General features: G+C 38.1%; 2 protein-coding genes across 8 annotated transcripts; one reads left to right on the forward strand and one right to left on the reverse strand.

Moving 5' to 3' along the window:
* Positions 1-1,958: 1,958 nt before the first annotated feature.
* On the reverse strand, positions 1,959-9,426 carry LOC127795166 (transcription factor GAMYB). 7 transcript variants are annotated; one of them, XM_052326684.1, is made up of 7 exons: positions 9,311-9,426; positions 8,876-9,020; positions 7,156-7,213; positions 6,180-6,218; positions 5,700-6,074; positions 3,752-4,751; positions 1,959-2,954 (listed from the first exon to the last, which is right to left on the reverse strand). In XM_052326684.1, the coding sequence occupies exons 4-7, from the start codon at positions 6,204-6,206 to the stop codon at positions 2,644-2,646; spliced, it is 1,713 nt and encodes a 570-aa protein (XP_052182644.1). In that variant the 5' UTR covers positions 6,207-6,218; positions 7,156-7,213; positions 8,876-9,020; positions 9,311-9,426; the 3' UTR covers positions 1,959-2,643. The 7 variants fall into 7 exon arrangements, with proteins under 7 accessions (XP_052182644.1, XP_052182662.1, XP_052182629.1 ...); XM_052326702.1 differs by lacking the exon at positions 7,156-7,213 and having other exon boundaries at positions 5,700-6,069; XM_052326669.1 differs by lacking the exon at positions 7,156-7,213.
* A 2,436-nt stretch (positions 9,427-11,862) lies between these two features.
* LOC127795055 (pentatricopeptide repeat-containing protein At1g11290, chloroplastic) lies at positions 11,863-15,070 on the forward strand. The gene has a single exon (XM_052326489.1). The coding sequence runs from the start codon at positions 12,474-12,476 to the stop codon at positions 14,907-14,909; it is 2,436 nt and encodes an 811-aa protein (XP_052182449.1). The 5' UTR covers positions 11,863-12,473; the 3' UTR covers positions 14,910-15,070.
* The last annotated feature ends 2,774 nt before the right edge of the window (positions 15,071-17,844 follow it).

Consider the following 17,844-nt stretch of genomic DNA (forward strand, 5'->3'; position numbering starts at 1 on the left):
CCAGGAAGGAGAGATAGGTGCCGCGTCAATGAGAAATTATTAATTAGGTCAGATACCACTAAAAAGAATGAAACAAACGAACGTAATTCTTGATTTAACGTTGTTTTTGTGTTTGTCGTGAATACAAATAAATATTTTTTATAACTCTTTTTATTATATTTAATTTAATTAAAAAAATAAAAACTCTTATGCTATGTTTAACATAAAAAAGATTAAAATAAATCAAGCAATCGAATAAGTAATATGTCAATATCAATTTAGTGGATTACGAGTTTGATTCTCGTGCAATAGTCAAAAGTCCAATATGCGATTCACATTTTCTGACGTGAGTACGAATACTAAGGACCACGCAAGGACAATCATTCCAAAATAAAGAAATTATTGGTATTGTTATAAAAAAATTTAAAAATAATTTAATTAATTTTTTAAACTGTTTTTAAATAGTTAGATGAGTCTAAACATAAAATTATTTTATTCTGTTATCAATCAATTCTTTGACACTAAATTGCAAAAAAAAATAAAAAAATTAATAGAGCAGTTGCAAAAAAATAAATAGAGGTAAAAAATGGGTTGGCTGTTTTATTAGTTTTTAAATACAAAAACATAACACTTGTACATGTTTTTTTTTTTTAATGTGTACTAAATAGGATTATAATAAATATATCTTATTTTTAGATAACATATATTATTTTTAGTTCTAAATAATTTTATTAGTTGATAAAATATTACAAAATAGAATATATTTATCATCAACCAATAATATATTTGTGTTTACTAAAATGAAGATACAATAAGTACATGTAATCAATTATTTATATTGTTATCAAATATTTAATGTTTTATTGTTAAAAGATATAAATATCTATTAATGAAAATCATTGTATTAGATTAATCTATTTTTAGTGTATAAACAAATATAAATAGCTAAATTTATTAGTGTACAAACAAATATAATATTTTGCAGGGGGGGGCACGTGCCTTCGCTCATATGCTATCTCATTTTTTATGCCAACAGGTATAACATATAATTTTATTTTATATAAATAATTTAAAGTCTTCTTCTAAAATCATCATCTTATGAGTCTGAAATTATAATAGTCTCATTAATATTTGCATAATCCAACAATACAATAACGAGTGATTTAAATTAGAGATTCATCCTACCACTAAGCAAATTCAAAATTTTGTAAAGTAATTTTAATATTTTTACATTAAAAATAATACTAAGTTCAATGTGCTCGTCTCCTCCACAATGGGGTGACTGACATAAATGTCAACTCGTGTGACGGCATACCAAAACTATGGTGTGCCACCACTCAAAAGCACCTTCAATGGTACATTGTCACCATTTTGCTATTATAAATAAATAATGCTACTGATATACCTTTATGTATATTTTAGATTACATAAAGATGTATTGATGACAAAAATATTCCTCATAAGGCGCATAAAATAGCGTAAAACATATGAAAACGAGAGGTATTTTAATCATAATATCCCTGTATGTAATCCATGATATACAAAAATGATGTACATCTAACATAATTCTTAAAAATATCTTAAATAGTAAAAAAATATGCTAAGAGAGTTAAAATCTAATGCCTTATGCGTTGGATAAAATGAATAAGATAAAAAATTATTAAAATAAAATTAAAATATTTTTCGAATCAAAATATAAAATTAAGAAATATTCTAATATTTTTATCAAACTATTTATTAAAATTTTTAGAATGTAATAAATGACACAAGCGTCATTTTTTTTTATCCGCAAAATATGCTTATAAAAGAAAATTAAATATATTTTAAAAAATTAAAATAAAAAGTAACGTGATTTATTTTTCAAGAGTCACGAAATCACTTTAACAAGCATGTTAAAAAGAACATACATTTGGAATGCTTTTTATATCAAACATTTTCATCTTATATCTTGATTAACAAATACTACTAAATACACAAAATTAGAAGAATTCATTAATTATCCACAATAAACCACAAATCAGTAAAACAGCTGGCAGGAAGATTTTGGAGTCTCACAACTACAACTACACCTACACCTACAAGAAAAACAAATATGGTCCCATTCCAATAAGCACCAGATTTTCAAAACTTACAACGTCAACTAAAAACCACTATAGTTCAAACTTCAAAGTGCCCGCATTAGAGCTCACTTTTAATCAAACTAATAACCAAGGCAGCAAACAAGGACAAAAACAACATTACAGATATAGACACTAACCTCATAATAGTGACTGCTTCATCATACCTGGTATATTGGCAAAAGCAGGACACAACGATGAAACAAATGCAATTTTAACGTGGAGAAGCAGAAATTTCTTCAGTTAACCGAAAACTATGAAGCGTATTGTATCGGGAGGATGTGATGTCGCTAACTGGAAGTGCACACTTATTACAATCAAAGTTTGAAAGGATCCACGAAGTTCCGAGGGCATAGATGTGTTGCAGTGTTTTGGAAAACCGGTGAGTTAACAACACTACACCTTGCAGCCATCGCATGGTCTGAACATATGAGCTGATGTTCTATTTTGGCTCGAATTTCCCATATTTAACAAATTTTGAGAAGAACGAGATTTGAAATTCTAAAAATCTAAAAATTTTCATATCTAGACTGGCAAAAGGCAAATTTCAAGGAAGTTCGGACATATGGCAGACTGCAGGCATGTTATTCCAAACGCAAGAACCAAATCCCAACACTTGGCTCGTAGAAGTCCCAGCTCCCACATGCTTGTACTCGTCGTTACCTAACTGATCGCCAATTGTCACCGACATGGCATCGTTCATTACGCCTTGGTCCTTGGCACAGGCAGCACTTTTCCCAAGCCAAAATGAACCAAGCAAAGCATCAGGCCTGGAAAAATCCAATGGAGTCGCGGTTTCTCCTTTGTCGTCATCCAGGATCCACATCTGCTCAATTACTTCCGACTTCATGTTGCTCCCTGCAATTGGAGCAAATATGATGCTACAAGACTATGAAATTCGCAACATAGTTCACATTGCAGATGCAAGCCTTAATGACTAAATCCGGGAATGAGATAATCAAGGCATGGTAGACAAAACGCTGGGTTCTTTCCTTCTAAGCATTTATTATTCTGGTTCGTGGACTGCTTTGGCTGTTCTGGAACGAAAAAAGGACATTATGCACAAGAACCAAACCATTCATTCCGGGTAATAAAAATTATGATAATGTCACATACTTTGGACTTGGAGAAAGAAAAGGGGGGAGGGTTCATTATCCTACCGTGGCACTAAATATGAACAGCCCCTGCACAAACCAACCACAAGTTGAAAGCACCACCTTTTCTGCCCTACCCCAGACCACCTAAGCCAACAGACCCATGCAGACAGATCGGGAAGAGCTGAACAAGCATAAATACCCAGAAATAACAATATTTTTCTTAAAAAATAAAGCAGTGCAATTATTTCTTTTGGGTGTGACACCAAACAATGCAATAATACAGACGATTTAAAATATCAAAAGGGTAAAAACTAAATCACAAAAACAAATGGGAGCGAAGTATACCAAATGCACACTAGTGTCACCATGAAAGGACTGTGACACTTGTCAAAAAGAGAAAACAAGGGGTACTGCAAAACTTTGTAACTGGGGCAAATTTAGGGGCACCTTAAACCCTGTCCGTGGCAGTTGACATCTCTATATGAAAGGATTTAGCATTTATGTCAGGATGTGCCAGTGCAATCTTTTCAGACAAAAACATGAGGAGAACAAGCATACCAGGAAAGGTTTCGGCAGGAGGATTTACATCCAATGAACTCCCATTGACACTTACAGGAGTGCATTCACTGAAAAATGAAGCTGCAGAATTACCCATGGGCGACGTGGAGTCACCATATTCTTCCCATTTTATGTCACTTATATCCAAGGCAGAACCATTCGTTATATCACTGGGACTGATAGTAGAAGAATTCGAACTCTTGTCAGATAATTGATTCCTTACCCTTCGAGCTTTTGCCTCATGAAGTAATGCATCTAATAAGCCACTGTTATGTGGTGAAACAGAATCTGGTTGAAGTGCCCCTAAAGGTGGAGGAGACTGAATAAAAGTATCCAGTGAGTCAAGTGAAGGTGGGGGACATGAACCCCAGGTACCATAATCAGTTTCTGGATATTGGAGTGAAGGGAGCTCCAGCTTCACAAACCCAGTAGCAGGCTTAGAAGCTGAAAAATTACCATTTAAAAGGGAATGGCTACCCTGATTTCCACCAAAAAGCAACAGGTTCTTCGTAGGATCAGGATCGTAGGGAAAAGCAAAATCAAAGGATTGTGAGGTTAGATTATCAGAACTCTCATCCGGTGTTTGGTCTGATGGCGAGGGCTCATTGCTGATACTACCATCATAGGCATAGAATGAGGGTGCTGGCTCTTGAAGGCGCTTTTGGCAATAAACCATTGGGGGAACAAAACCATAATACTGAGAAGAACCAAGATCTTTCGTCAGTATGCCATCAGTAGAAATATCAGCAAGTTCTGGGACATAAGGTAAAACTCCCTGGTTTGCCTTCAAGCCATCAAATGTGACGTCAGGTATCTCATAACTGTTAGTTTGCAAGACATCATGCTGCCCTTTATCCCCACTACCATTTGGATTTTGTTGATTCTCTTGCAGTGCTTGCAAACACACTTCAGGGGGATAAAGAGGTAATCCAGCACGCTGGCGCCTCTTGATTCGAGTATTCCAATAGTTCTTTATCTCATTATCTGTCCGACCAGGCAGCTGGAAGCAACAAGGAAATTAAGTTATTAGATAAGATTATATATTCACTGCTTCATAAATCTAAGCACCAGCATATCTAAACAGAAACAGAGATTCCTTCTGGTCTCCAGAAATACGAGTCCACTGCAGACATGCATTATCAATAATTTTCCCTGAACTTCCATAGCATATATCTATCCTCTCTAACAGGAAAAAGTTCTGAGAATCCAATAAGTATAGAATAATTAGTTTCTTATTTCACTCTTCCTTGCATAAGGTTCGATAGAAATGGAAAACAGTTTTAGTTGGATCATAAATCGCAGTTATTTCCAACTAAGCACGAGAAGAAATGATTACAGCCTTTTCCAAATTTATCAACATTTAATGTGGAATAGATACTTCATTGGTGCCCCTTACTTGATATGACTCAGAGGCACAGAGCTTGTAATCCTATGCTCCTATGAATACGTTTACTTGAATAATTATCCAAAGTCATATCAAAATTTTCCATCCATCAACATAGTGGATTAGGCATAACAGGTTTCTCTACAATTTTCAAGAAAATTTAGAGAGCAAGAAACTGCAGTGGATTCAGTGGAACATCACAGCAACAAGATGTGTATGTGAGAGACAATAGGATATCCCCTGTCTTTTGCTACACACCAAAAATCAAACAATGAACCAACCTTTTTAAGTTAAAAAGGCTTAAAAGGAACTCAAATAATAAAGGTTTCAAAATTTCTTGTATTGTTGGGAACAGACATATACACATCTTTTATCATTGGCATTCCTACTTTTTATATGGAAAATAAACACATCTCATCCATATATGCACATATTCAAATACATCTGAAAAACTTAGATCCCAAATCATATTATTGGATTGGCGGATGCCACAAGAAAAAAGCAGTATTGAATGGGGACACAAAACAATTATATCCACCATAAATAAATAAGCAATATACTTACATGTGCAGCCATTCTTGCCCATTTGTTTCCCATCTTGGCATGGAGTTCAATGATTAGCCTCTCTTCCTCATTGGTGAATGCTCCTTTCTTTAGGTTTGGTCTTAGGTGGTTTGCCCATCGAAGGCGGCAACTTTTTCCACACCGTAGCAGCCCTGAGTGCTTCTGAACAGCATTCCAGTTTCCCTCTCCATGCTTCCTGACATAATCCACCAAAATAGCATCTTCTGCAGAAGTCCATGGCCCTTTTTTCAAAACTGCTGCAGTTACACTTCCTCCATAATTAACTTCATCAGTCAAAGGCGAACCACTGTGATCCTTGGAAAGCAACTCATCTTCACTCTCATTTGTGACATGACTCATTGTTATTACACTGATCTGACCACAATTTTGCACCAACAGCTCAGAGGTATTCAGGTGAAAGGATTACCCATAATATAAATAGAGAATAAGGAAATGTGAAATGCTGATGCTGATGCTGACCCTGATAGAGGTTGAAAGATGAACCATGCAGTAGTTGGCCTACAGGACCAAGGGCAATAAACCAAAGGAAAATAAGCAACTAGAGATAATTTACTCAACCTACCATACTTTCAAGTTTGGACAACCTTAACAAATATCCAGCACTCTAAGGAAATTTTATTTTAAACACTTGAGCAATCAAAATCAGCTATGAATCAAATAGTTTATGGGAAGGAAAAAAAAAAAAAAACTAAATCCATCTTGTTCAGAGTGAAATACTAGCTAGATCCACAACCATCATGTGTGTCCCAGAAAATGTGAGACGCAGAGCTACAAAAAGCTAAATACATTAGTGGCTTAGAATTTATCAAGTTTCCTCCTAACTACTTCTGAACATTAGAACTCATAAAGGTATAGTTAATATAAAACAAATGAGATTTTAGGGGCTCTAAGCGAAACTATATATGGGGCTCTCTACATTTAAAAATAAAATTACATATAACGAATACGAATAAAAAAAATTACTATATAAAAGCATTCAAAGTTATCACAATAATAGTTTAAAATTCACAATATTTTACTTTAAATTTACTCTTCTAGCATTTTTAGATGAAAAATCAACAAATATTTTATAATAGACATAATAAATCAATTCATATACGAAAATCAATACAATATCAAATTCAAATGTAATTGAGGAACAATAGAATCTGGATAGATTTGATATTTAAATTGAAATCTGTAAAACAAATTAATAGAAAAACACAATCGTGAAAAATAGAAGAAATTAATTGCACTTTTCCGAATTTCCCATTGCCCACAAAACAACCCCAGACCCACCACTACCAAAATTTTTGAGAACTTAGTGTATACTTGTTTCCTCATTAAAAATAATTTTTTATGTCCCCCATTTTTAACTGTAAAATTTAGAACTAGTAGAAAGAAAAGCGAAACAGAATTTTCAATCCTAAATAGTAGACTGGAGAGCAATGCATACCTAAATAGAACAATGGTCTTCCACTAACGGCGACCGGCGAGCAGCGATGATCGGCTGGCTAGAGACGACAAAGGGGTAGCATGTGAGAAAGAGATAAAGGCAACAGGGGTTTGGACTTTGGACTTTGGGGATTTGGTCAAGGGAAAGAGGAGGGGCATCTCCCGCCACTATTTTTTATTTTTTCTTTGTTGAAACATTTTGTTGTTAAATAAAAAATAAAATAATTTATAAAAAAAATATTAATAATTATTTGATTGATAAAAAATAATAATTTAAGATTATGATAACTGATAAAATAATTTAAATTATGATAATTATTAAATAATTTAAATAATAATTTATGGACCTCCCTAAAATTATCAAAAAAAAAATTAAAAGTAGTTGGATGAAGGGGGGGCCCTAAGCAGCTGCCTAGACAGCCTATGCCCAGGGCTGGCCCTAGTCTTAAATACACTCTCAAATGAGAAGTCAAAATAAATCTGATAATACTAATTTTGGGAGGAGGGGGGGTAAACGAACCAAGAAAAAGGGCATATACAATTTAAAAAACACAGTTTCAAAATTTTGAAGATGCTTATAAAGACATTTTTGTACTGGATTGTGTTTTTTTAACTCTTAACACATTTTTGGATCAAAGCAAAGAGGAGAAACCACCCACACACAATGACCAACGGTAAGACCTATGACAATTGGCTACTGGCGTTTGATGAGGAGGGCTCCCTCCAATGACTTATTCGACATTGCTTCTAACCCTACAACCCAATGAAACTATTTCTAACCCTCTGATGATTCAACAATGGTCATTTGTTAACCCTAGTTTGCAAACAATTCAAATCTGGGCAAATCTTATGGTCGACAAACTCTAATGAACTACAGTGTATCATCAGCTCAGCCAACTAGGTCTTCTTTTTCTAATAATTCCCTAGTACGTAGATTAGCGCTTTACAGGCCAACTTTGACGCTTCCTTAGCTCAGATGAGGCTCCTCTGATGATCCCCCAATTCTCCAGACCCCTCTATAGCTTTGTTGCTAGGTCCAGTGAGCTTTGTTACTCTCCCCCAACTTCAACATTGTCTCCCTGTCATTCTCAAGCTAAGAGAAGATCTAGTTAAGTTCGCCACCTATGACTCCGCCGATCAGTTATGGCCACCTCTAGTAACTCTAATTAGCTGTGACACTTTCTATTTATATCCTGATTATTTTTTACACCAATAAATTTTTCACAAAGAAATTCTATTAGTTAGATCCTAAGTGCCTTTGACCTTGATTACCTTCGGCACAAAAGTTATGCCACCATATGAAGAAAAAAAAAAAATTTCTAGCACAATTTGATTTTTCAAGTGACTTTTTTTAAATGAAAGTAAAAATCCAAACGATAGATTTAATTTCATTTTCAGAAATGAAAACTAAAATGAACAGATAAAAAACTAGCAAAAAAAATTGAACAACGCCTAAGTTTGTAAAAGAAAGTGAGAACTCAATAATGATTACAGGCAATATCATGGCTAATCTTATCATATATGTGAATGTATGGGATGGAGACACTGTAAACAATCATATAGATGCTACACAAACACGCATCTCCCGAAAGTATCAACATGCATTTCAAGAACGAATTCCGGGTTTTCATTTCCATAATACACAGATCTCGAATTTAGGGATAAAATAACACAAAAAAAGGGAAGAAAATAAGAAGCCGTGGGGTTGATGAAGTGATTACCTGAATCGAAACTCCGGAGAGACCACTTGTTGCCACCAGGCCAGAAACAAACAAACAGACAGACAGAACCTAATTCAGAATGGATGAAAGAAGCTCAACTTATAACAGCAAGGGAGTTGCCAAAAGCAATCGCCGAATTAAACACCTGACATATTACAAGATAACAAATTGCAGAACGTCAGTAGAAGATAGCCCACCTGAAGCAAGACACTAACCAGAAAACGCAATCCTTAGGAATACAAACTGAAACGAAACAACATTTTATTTATTAGAATAAAGAAGTACAAGATACAAATCTAACATTAAGGAATAAGAACCCTAATTCTCCCAATTCGAAAGAAGCCTCTCCAAGGCCGACGTGAATCGGGCGAAATTCAAATTCAATCCAACAAACGACAACAACCCGCAGAGGGGGAGGGAGAGAGAATATCTTACCTGGGACAAAGAACAAAGAATGGAAACCAGGGAAGAGAATCATTGGAATAGATGGAGTTCAGAATCTTTAGGAGGCGATCAGAACGAGCCGAGAGAGAGAGAGAGGGAGAGGAGAGGGAGGGAGGGAGGGAGGGAGGGAGAGAAGATTTTGGAAGCGAAATGGCGAGAGGAGCATAAATATTGGAGAGAAAAAAGGACGGGGAAGTACCATACCAATATATTAAATAAAACTAAAATAAAAAAATACCATTTTATGAAATTATTTATATTTTAGTGAATAGGCCACGGGAAGTATTTTTACTTAAATTATATTGTTTATTTTTATATTTTAAAAAATAGCATATATACCTCTCTTGAGGTGTTTGTTGTAGAGTTTGTGTTTGAACATTTTATCGCTTACAAAAAAAATGTATTATTCATAGTACATTTTTTGGTACATTACCCCAAATATAAACATATATCACAACAAATTAATTTGACATAAATGAATTGAAACTGGATATATATTAGAAGAATCCAAATATATATCTACATTATATATAGAGATGTGTTGGATAATTGAATCAAATATAAGATCTAAAAAAACATAATAGAAATAGAGTCCAAATCTAATTACTATGACATAAATGTAATCCAATTATGGTCTAGCTTTAAACACTAAATATTAATCTTGACGCATTTGAGTTATTTAAGGATATACACCCACCTAACCTACCTCTTTTATTTATTATATCACCACTTATTTAGAAATACATTACATTATTTTGTGTTATATATATATAATATTTTGATAACACACTCTTCTTTAATTTTACACCAAATTATCTTGTCTCTAGGGTTATAATTGAGTCGAGCTCAATTTAGCTCAATAAACCTGAGCTCAGCCTCAAGCTTTAACTCGATTAACATGAATTGAGATTGAATTCGAACTCATCCAATACTTTGTAATCAGTGAGTGACCTTAGCAAATCCTACATTAATTAGCCAAGAGAGAAGACTAAGACATATACGCATGGAGGTAACTCTACATAATAAGACATGTTTTAGGGGAAATCTCGAAAATAAAATTATGAGGATCGATTGACCCAGAGTGGGTAATATCTTACTGTGTGAACTCGTTCATTACAGTATTATATTAGAATCGACATCTTGTTACCGAATGGTGGGAGCAACACGTATAGGGACGCACATGTTTGAAGGGAGTGGATCCCGTGCTTTTGTTACTGGTGAATGACCTTGGCGAGTTTCATATCAGTTTGGCAGGAGGGGAGACTGGGGCACATATGTGCGAGGGTGGCTTTATACAATAAGACACGTGTTGTTGCCAAAATACAATAATTAAAATTTGTGATGTGGGGTCCACTTGAGCTCGATGTCGGGTGAAGTTAAGTTGCCGTAAGAAATGTTGCTTCAAGGGAGATTGCCGTTAGGATGCTCGCTACAAGGATTTGCCGTTAGTTCTCACTACTAGCTTTCGCCACTAGCTCTCGCCACTAGCTTTCGTCGCTAGTTCTTGCCATGAGGTATTGCCACTAGCTTTCGCCGCCAACTCTCGCCACAAGATCTTGCCACTAGCTCTCGCCACGAGGTCTTGCCACTAGCTCTCGCCACTAGTTGTTGCCGCTAGCTCTTGCCATGAGGTCTTGCCACTAGCTTTTGCCGCTAGCTCTCGCCACAAGGTCTTGCCACTAGCTCTCGCCACTAGCTTTCGTCGCTAACTCTCGCCGCAAGGATTCAGCCCTGTTAATGCTGAGAAAATGGGTTAGAAGGCTCGTGAGAATCTTCCCCACGAAGACCCTCTAATGCCAAAGTCAATCCCGAATCTCGATGAATTTTCACAAAAAAATAGTAAAAATGTATTCAAAGTATCCAGATTTTACCAAAATTCGAAGTCCCCATTAATGTCTTGTAGCTAGGTATTTATAGGGCACGATTCTCAATAGTGGCTAGTGTCGACACATGGCGATTGCTGAATGGGTCAGAGCCAAACCGAAAAGGTGGAGAAACTCGCTACAATGTAGTCGCAGGCAGCTGGGCCTCGTGACAGTGTGCCTTGCGGCCAACACTGTCACAAGGCAGCAGCTCATCGCGACAAACAGCCGTGAGGCTGCGCAAGCCGTATGCAGTCGCGAGGTTGCACCTCGTGGCTGCTACTCCTTGCTGCTGCGAGGCAGCCGCAAATCTTACTAGCTGGCGGCAATGCGGCTTTCTTTAATTCTTATTCTTTTTTGATTTTTTTTATCTCATTTTTTTTCATGGCACCACAACACGTTTCGGGGGAAACCCCGAAGGTAAAACCGTGAGGGTTAGTTGACCCAAAGTGAACAATATTTTACTGTATAGATCCATCCGTTACAATAGTTAACATGAACTAAGCTCGATCTCAGACTCGACTCGTTAATTTGAGTGACAAGCCGAGCTTGAGCTCTAGAAATCAAGCTTATGATTAACTGACTTAAGGATTGGATACGGTTCTTAGAGTCTTCCTTTTAAAGTCATTGACTACCAGATTTCACAATCAGAATAGAAAACACACTAGAGGAAGGAGTGTGCAGCGACAGCGAGAGGTGGCGAAGAGGGAAGATGCAGCGGCAATTGGAGAGAGGCGAGGCGGCGACAATGATGATTGAGTCTCTAGTCTCCTCTTCGTTTCTTCCCAGTGCAGCAGGAGCAATCTGTAATTGCTGGAGAATCATTGTCCCTGCTCAGGACTGGAAGGAGACGAAGAGGTATAGAACAGCGTAGATAGACTACCTATATGCTGGAGAAGAAGAGGAAGGAACAGGCAGCAAAAGAAGGGAAGGGGAGAGGAGATGAACGAAATAGGCGAAGAAACCCAGGAGAGACAGAGAGACTGCCAGAATGGGCTTCTTGGAGATGGATAGAGTGCCCTCAAATCAATCAAATCTATTATAATGATATATGTGTATATGTATATGTACTTTATTTAAATAATAGATATGATAGGTAGTCGAATAAACTTTTATCAAAACACATGTGTGGCTCGGTTGGTTTGCGACCGCTCTCGCCTCACCTTATTTTAGGGAACCACGCCCACTTTGAGACCCCCAGTCACCTATAGTGCTTCGACCTTCGGACAACACTCTTTGTCTTCTCGCCTGGATAGCAGAACCGGCCGGCGATCGAAGAGAAAGCCAGCTTAATGAGTTCACTTCTATTGCCCCCAACCACCATAGCAGGCGCAGCTTCACTGAACAACAGCCCAGCTTGGCCCGCTGTATTGCCGCCCGCTCGAACCCACATACCCGCCCATGTCTACAGGCACCCTTCCGCCATCCTCCTTGAGCTCTGCACCTCCATGAAAGAACTCCGCCAAATCCTCCCCTCCATCATCAAGCACGGCCTATATAATGAGCACCTCTTCCGCACCAAGCTACTCGGCCTCCTCTGCAAATTCGGCAGCCTGCGCGACGCCGCTCTGGTTTTCGACCGCACCGAGGACAAAGTCGACTCCCTTTACCACACCATGCTCCGAGGCCACGCTCGGAACTCGTCTCTGGAAAATGCTTTGTCCTTCTTCGTCCGAATGAACCACGATGGCGTTCGGCCCGTTGTTTACACCTTCACCTATTTGTTGAAAGCTTGCGGAGATAGTTCGAATCTCAGAAAGGGTAAGGAGGTGCACGCTCAGTTAATTGTTAATGGGTTCGCGACGGATTTGTTTGCGATGGCTAGTGTTGTAAATTTGTATGCGAAATGTAGGTTGGTCGAGGAGGCACGCAAGGTGTTCGACAGAATGCCTGAGAGGGATTTGGTCAGTTGGAACACCATTATTGCCGGGTACGCGCAGAATGGAATGGCAAATAGAGCATTGAAATTGGTCACGACGATGCAAGTAGGAGGCCATAGGCCGGATTCGGTCACGATTGTTTCGGTTCTGCCAGCTTGTGCTGACATTGGCTCCCAGAAGATTGGGAAATCCGTCCATGGCTATGTTTTCAGAGCTGGATATGAATGTCATGTGAATGTGTTAACTGCTCTAGTTGATGTCTACTCTAAATGTGGGTGTGTGAGGGCTGCTAGGACGATTTTCGACAACATGAAATGCAGGAATGCAGTGTCTTGGAACTCGATGATTGATGGACATACACGAAATGGAGATTCGAAGGAAGCCTTGGCACTCTTCGACGTGATGCTGGATGAAGGGGTAGAACCGACTAACGTCACGATTATGGGAGCTTTACATGCTTGCGGTGATTTGGGTGACATTAGCAAAGGCCAATTCATTCATAAGTTGCTAAATCAGTTGCAACTTTCTTCTGATGTTTCAGTGATGAACTCTTTGATCTCAATGTACTCCAAGTGTAAACGTATTGATATGGCTTCTGAAATATTTGAGAACCTACAAGGTAAAACGCTCGTCTCCTGGAACGCTATGATATTAGGCCATGCACAAAATGGGCGTGTGACCGAGGCTGTGAACCTTTTCTGCAAAATGCACCAGCAAAACATTAAGCCGGACTCATTCACAATGGTGAGTGTGATCTCGGCTCTTGCTGAATTATCGGTTTTACGGAAGGCAAGGTGGATCCACGGCCTTGTTATAAGAACTTGCCTGAGGAACGTTTTTGTGATGACCGCTCTTGTTGACATGTATGCAAAATGTGGGGCGGTTAGTACTGCACGAAAGCTGTTTGACATGATGGATGAGCGGCATGTTACAACCTGGAATGCGATGATAGATGGTTATGGCACACACGGGCTTGGAAGAGCTGCAGTAGAATTGTTCAACGAAATGAGGCAAGGGCCTATAAAGCCGAATGACATAACATTTCTGTGCATCATCTCGGCTTGCAGCCACTCGGGTCTTGTAGAAGAAGGCCGGAGCTATTTCAGAATCATGAAGGAAACTTATGGCCTGGACCCTTCAATGGATCATTACGGAGCCATGGTGGACCTGCTTGGTCGATCGGGCCATCTCAACGAGGCTTGGGACTTCATCCAAGACATGCCTGTCGAGCCCGCCATAAACGTCTACGGGGCGATGCTGGGTGCTTGCAAGATCCACAAGAATGTCGATTATGGGGAGAAGGCGGCCGGGAAACTATTCGAATTAGATCCCGAGGAAGGGGGTTACCATGTGTTGCTTGCTAACTTATACGCCACGGCCTCTATGTGGGACAAGGTGGCCAAAGTCAGGACCACCATGGAGAAGAAGGGGCTTCAGAAAACCCCCGGCTGCAGCCTGGTGGATCTGAGAAACGAAGTCCATGCTTTTTACTCCGGCAGCACGAGCCACCCCCAGTCCCAAAAGATATACGCTTTTCTGGAACAGCTGATCGAGAAGATCAAGGCTGCTGGGTACGCGCACGACAACAACTCGATCCACGACGTGGAACCGGGGGTTCAGGAGCAGCTGCTCAACAGCCATAGCGAGAAGCTGGCAATTGCATTTGGACTGATGAATACCAGGCCGGGCACCACCATTCACATCAGGAAGAACCTGAGGGTGTGTGGCGATTGCCATAATGCCACCAAGTTCATTTCGCTGGTGACTGGACGGGAAATCGTCGTGAGGGACATGCACCGGTTCCACCATTTCAGAGGTGGGGTGTGCTCTTGCGGAGATTATTGGTGAGAGATGTCCTGTCTTCTTTGCTCGATACAAGTATAGAATTTTTTAATAATAACGGGGAAATTGGCTTGTAAAATGTCGATGATATTCAAATTGTATTGTACGGTTACTTTATTCCTTTTGTTTTTCTAATAATAATAATAAAAGGCATGAGAATGAATCACATTGATTCAATTTGCCCGTGTTAGTGTTCCTTCCAACCCACGAGGAAAGGTCGGATGAGAGCTTGAGGCAATTGGAAGATAGGCTTAAGGCAATTGGGTGGACTCTAGCTGTTTAAATGCTGACACGTGCAAGTATTTGGATGCTCAAGTGATAATGAAAATGGACAGTATAATAATAGGGTCAAAGAATAATATATATTAGCCTATAATTATACTGGTTTATATAGAAGAGAAAATGGGAGAGTACCCGTACATGCATGCTCAAGTAGGGGCGAATCTAGGAATTCAGGTTGGGAAGGGGGAGGGGGGGGGAGCAAGGGCCAGGTCGAGCCGCCAAGTGAGCATGGGGGAGAGGCCAAGAGCCGAGAGGCAGAGGGCGAGCAAGTGGGCGAGAGTCGAGAGGCAAAGAGGGTCGACGAGAGTGAGAGCAAGAGAAAAGGCAACGAGGGCCAAAGGGCGAGCCAGAGCAAGAGAGAGGCAAAGAGCGAGCGCAAGCAGGTGAGCAAGAGAAATGAGGCAGAGAGCGAGAGGCAGCGAGGGTGAGAGAGAGCGAGAGCGAAGTCGAGAGAGGAATGAGAAGATAAGGGTTTGCAGGCAAGTTGGGTGGGCTGAACTGGATTTGGGTTGGTCTTTTACCTTATAAATTTAATTTTTGTTGTGCTGAAGCTCAGGACAGTTCACGTTTAAATCCGCCCCTAGTCTCAAGTGTCGCAAGGTGATGGGACTATGATGTTTGGCACCAGCAAGGCTCCTTAACGGAGGCATGGAGCCGATGGAATCGACAATAAATATGAATGGAACTTGCAATAAATATGAATAGGATCCATTTTGAACACGAGAATGTCACTACGTCGTGATGACGATGGTCGTTGTAGGCTAAAGTTGGGTCGAGACCAAACCATGGGCCGAGCAGTCTTTAGGCCTTTTGAACTGGGCCAGACCTGGTTTGGTCGGCACAATTAGGAGTAGACATTTGTAGTATTAATATAAATTGTAAATTGGCATTATTTTCTATTAATTATTAATTTTTAGGATAAAATCCAGTCACTGGTGAGTAAGTAAACAAATATTTTATGTATGTGTGGAAACAAGTACAGCTTGTGCTAACTTTATTTCTAACCTATTTGCTTGTAGATAGTTTTAGTCATAGAATTTATAACTAATTTATTTTCAATCGATGTGATTCTAGTAAAATATAGCCGAAACTAATTTATCAATATAGTATAAGATTTTTAAGTATTAAAAAACATGAAAAATAGCATATTTGCTAGTTGCTACTGTGATCCAAAGTTTGCTTTTTAGTATGGACAACGAGATGAAAGAATTTGCACTAATTTGTTAAATAATTTTAATGTCACTAATAAAAGTATTGAAAGTGTTGGTCAATTATGTTATTTTTGGGTCAATTTCATGTATCATTTATAAAAAAATTCTAAATTGCACCAATCATTCATACAATTTTTTAGAATTTATAAAATTTTATAAATTTGATTTTGACTTTGCCACACTTAACGGGCTTGAAATTTATGTTAATGTAATATGCGTAACATATCTGATTTTGAAAATAATTTGTATATGGATTTTAAGGTGAGATTTTGAGGAAATTTATAAATTATTGAATCGATGGCAGGAAATGACTTGGGACTTAGATATCCAGGGAAGATGGCATGAGATTAGTGAATATCTCGAGATGAGACTAATGATGCTGGAAACAGTTAAACCGAAAATAAATAATTTTTGTATAAGTCCGAATGGATATTGGTACCGAATGGTAGTAGGAAGGGCCTTCGGGAAGCTGAGGAGACCCTAGGGGTGGTTCGGTTTTGCTAACGAGGTAACCCTTAAGTATTTTCGGGTGAAATAAAGATCCCGTGTAGGCACACAGACGAAATCGACATTTATTGAGTAAATATTGAATTATTAATCTTGGAATTTCGATATTTTAATCTAAATAAAATTGATATTGAGGATGTAATTGTAATATGAAAGGTTGAAGTAAGAGTATGAATATAATTTATGAATTTATTTGTAATTTTTATTATATAATAAATTATATGTGCTCGTGTGCAGTGAGGTATATGGTATATAGGTGTGCAAGTAAGTTTTATAATATGTATATGCATGGCCAAGTCTATGGGTGAATTCAGTGGGTTCACTTGACTAGAGGAATATTATATAATATACTATATAATGTAAATGCTCTTGAAACTTGAGAGAATAATAATGATAATGTATCCTTGAATGGGCTATCAATTGATGGCTATGGAATAAATAAATTATGTGATGGCGTTGGAAACTGAAAGAATATGAATTATGTGATGGCCTTGGAAATTGAATGATGATGTAGCCTCTAGTGGGTTATCAAATGATGGCTATAAAATAAATAAACTATGTAATGGCTCATGGAAATCTAGTATAAATAGGGAAGTTGGTCGTGGAGAAGTGAAAGCAAATTGAAGACAAAAAGAAGGGTTCGTCATCTTGAGGTAAATAATCTGTCTAAATTAGTTCATTAGCAATTAATTAGTAAGTTAGTTACTTGGTTAACTAATTTAGTCAATTAATGAATTGGCTAAACCAGTGGACTTGGTAGCCAAGTGAGTTTAGTTATGGGTTGCTTAATTAGTTTCTTGACATTACGTTCAAATATTTTGTTAAGAGATTTTGGGTGCATTGACGATACGATTAACGAATCAGCAGGCGTCACATATTTCGAGGTAAGGGTTTAATATGCTCTGTATGTAAATTTCTTTTGTCATGGGTTGTATAAGATA

Source organism: Diospyros lotus, chromosome 1 (assembly GCF_014633365.1).
Source record: "Diospyros lotus cultivar Yz01 chromosome 1, ASM1463336v1, whole genome shotgun sequence".
Lineage (NCBI taxonomy): Eukaryota > Viridiplantae > Streptophyta > Magnoliopsida > Ericales > Ebenaceae > Diospyros > Diospyros lotus.

Coding starts and splice junctions, on each gene's coding strand:
- LOC127795166 (XM_052326669.1), bottom strand. CDS start 6,206: ATGGTTCATCTTTCAACCTCTATCAGG. Junction 4,752..5,699: donor GGGCAAGAATGGCTGCACAT/GTAAGTATATTG, acceptor TGTTGCTTCCAG/CTGCCTGGTCGGACAGATAA. Junction 2,955..3,751: donor TCCTGCCGAAACCTTTCCTG/GTATGCTTGTTC, acceptor CTCCAATTGCAG/GGAGCAACATGAAGTCGGAA.
- LOC127795055 (XM_052326489.1), top strand. CDS start 12,474: ATGAGTTCACTTCTATTGCCCCCAACCACCATAGCAGGCGCAGCTTCA.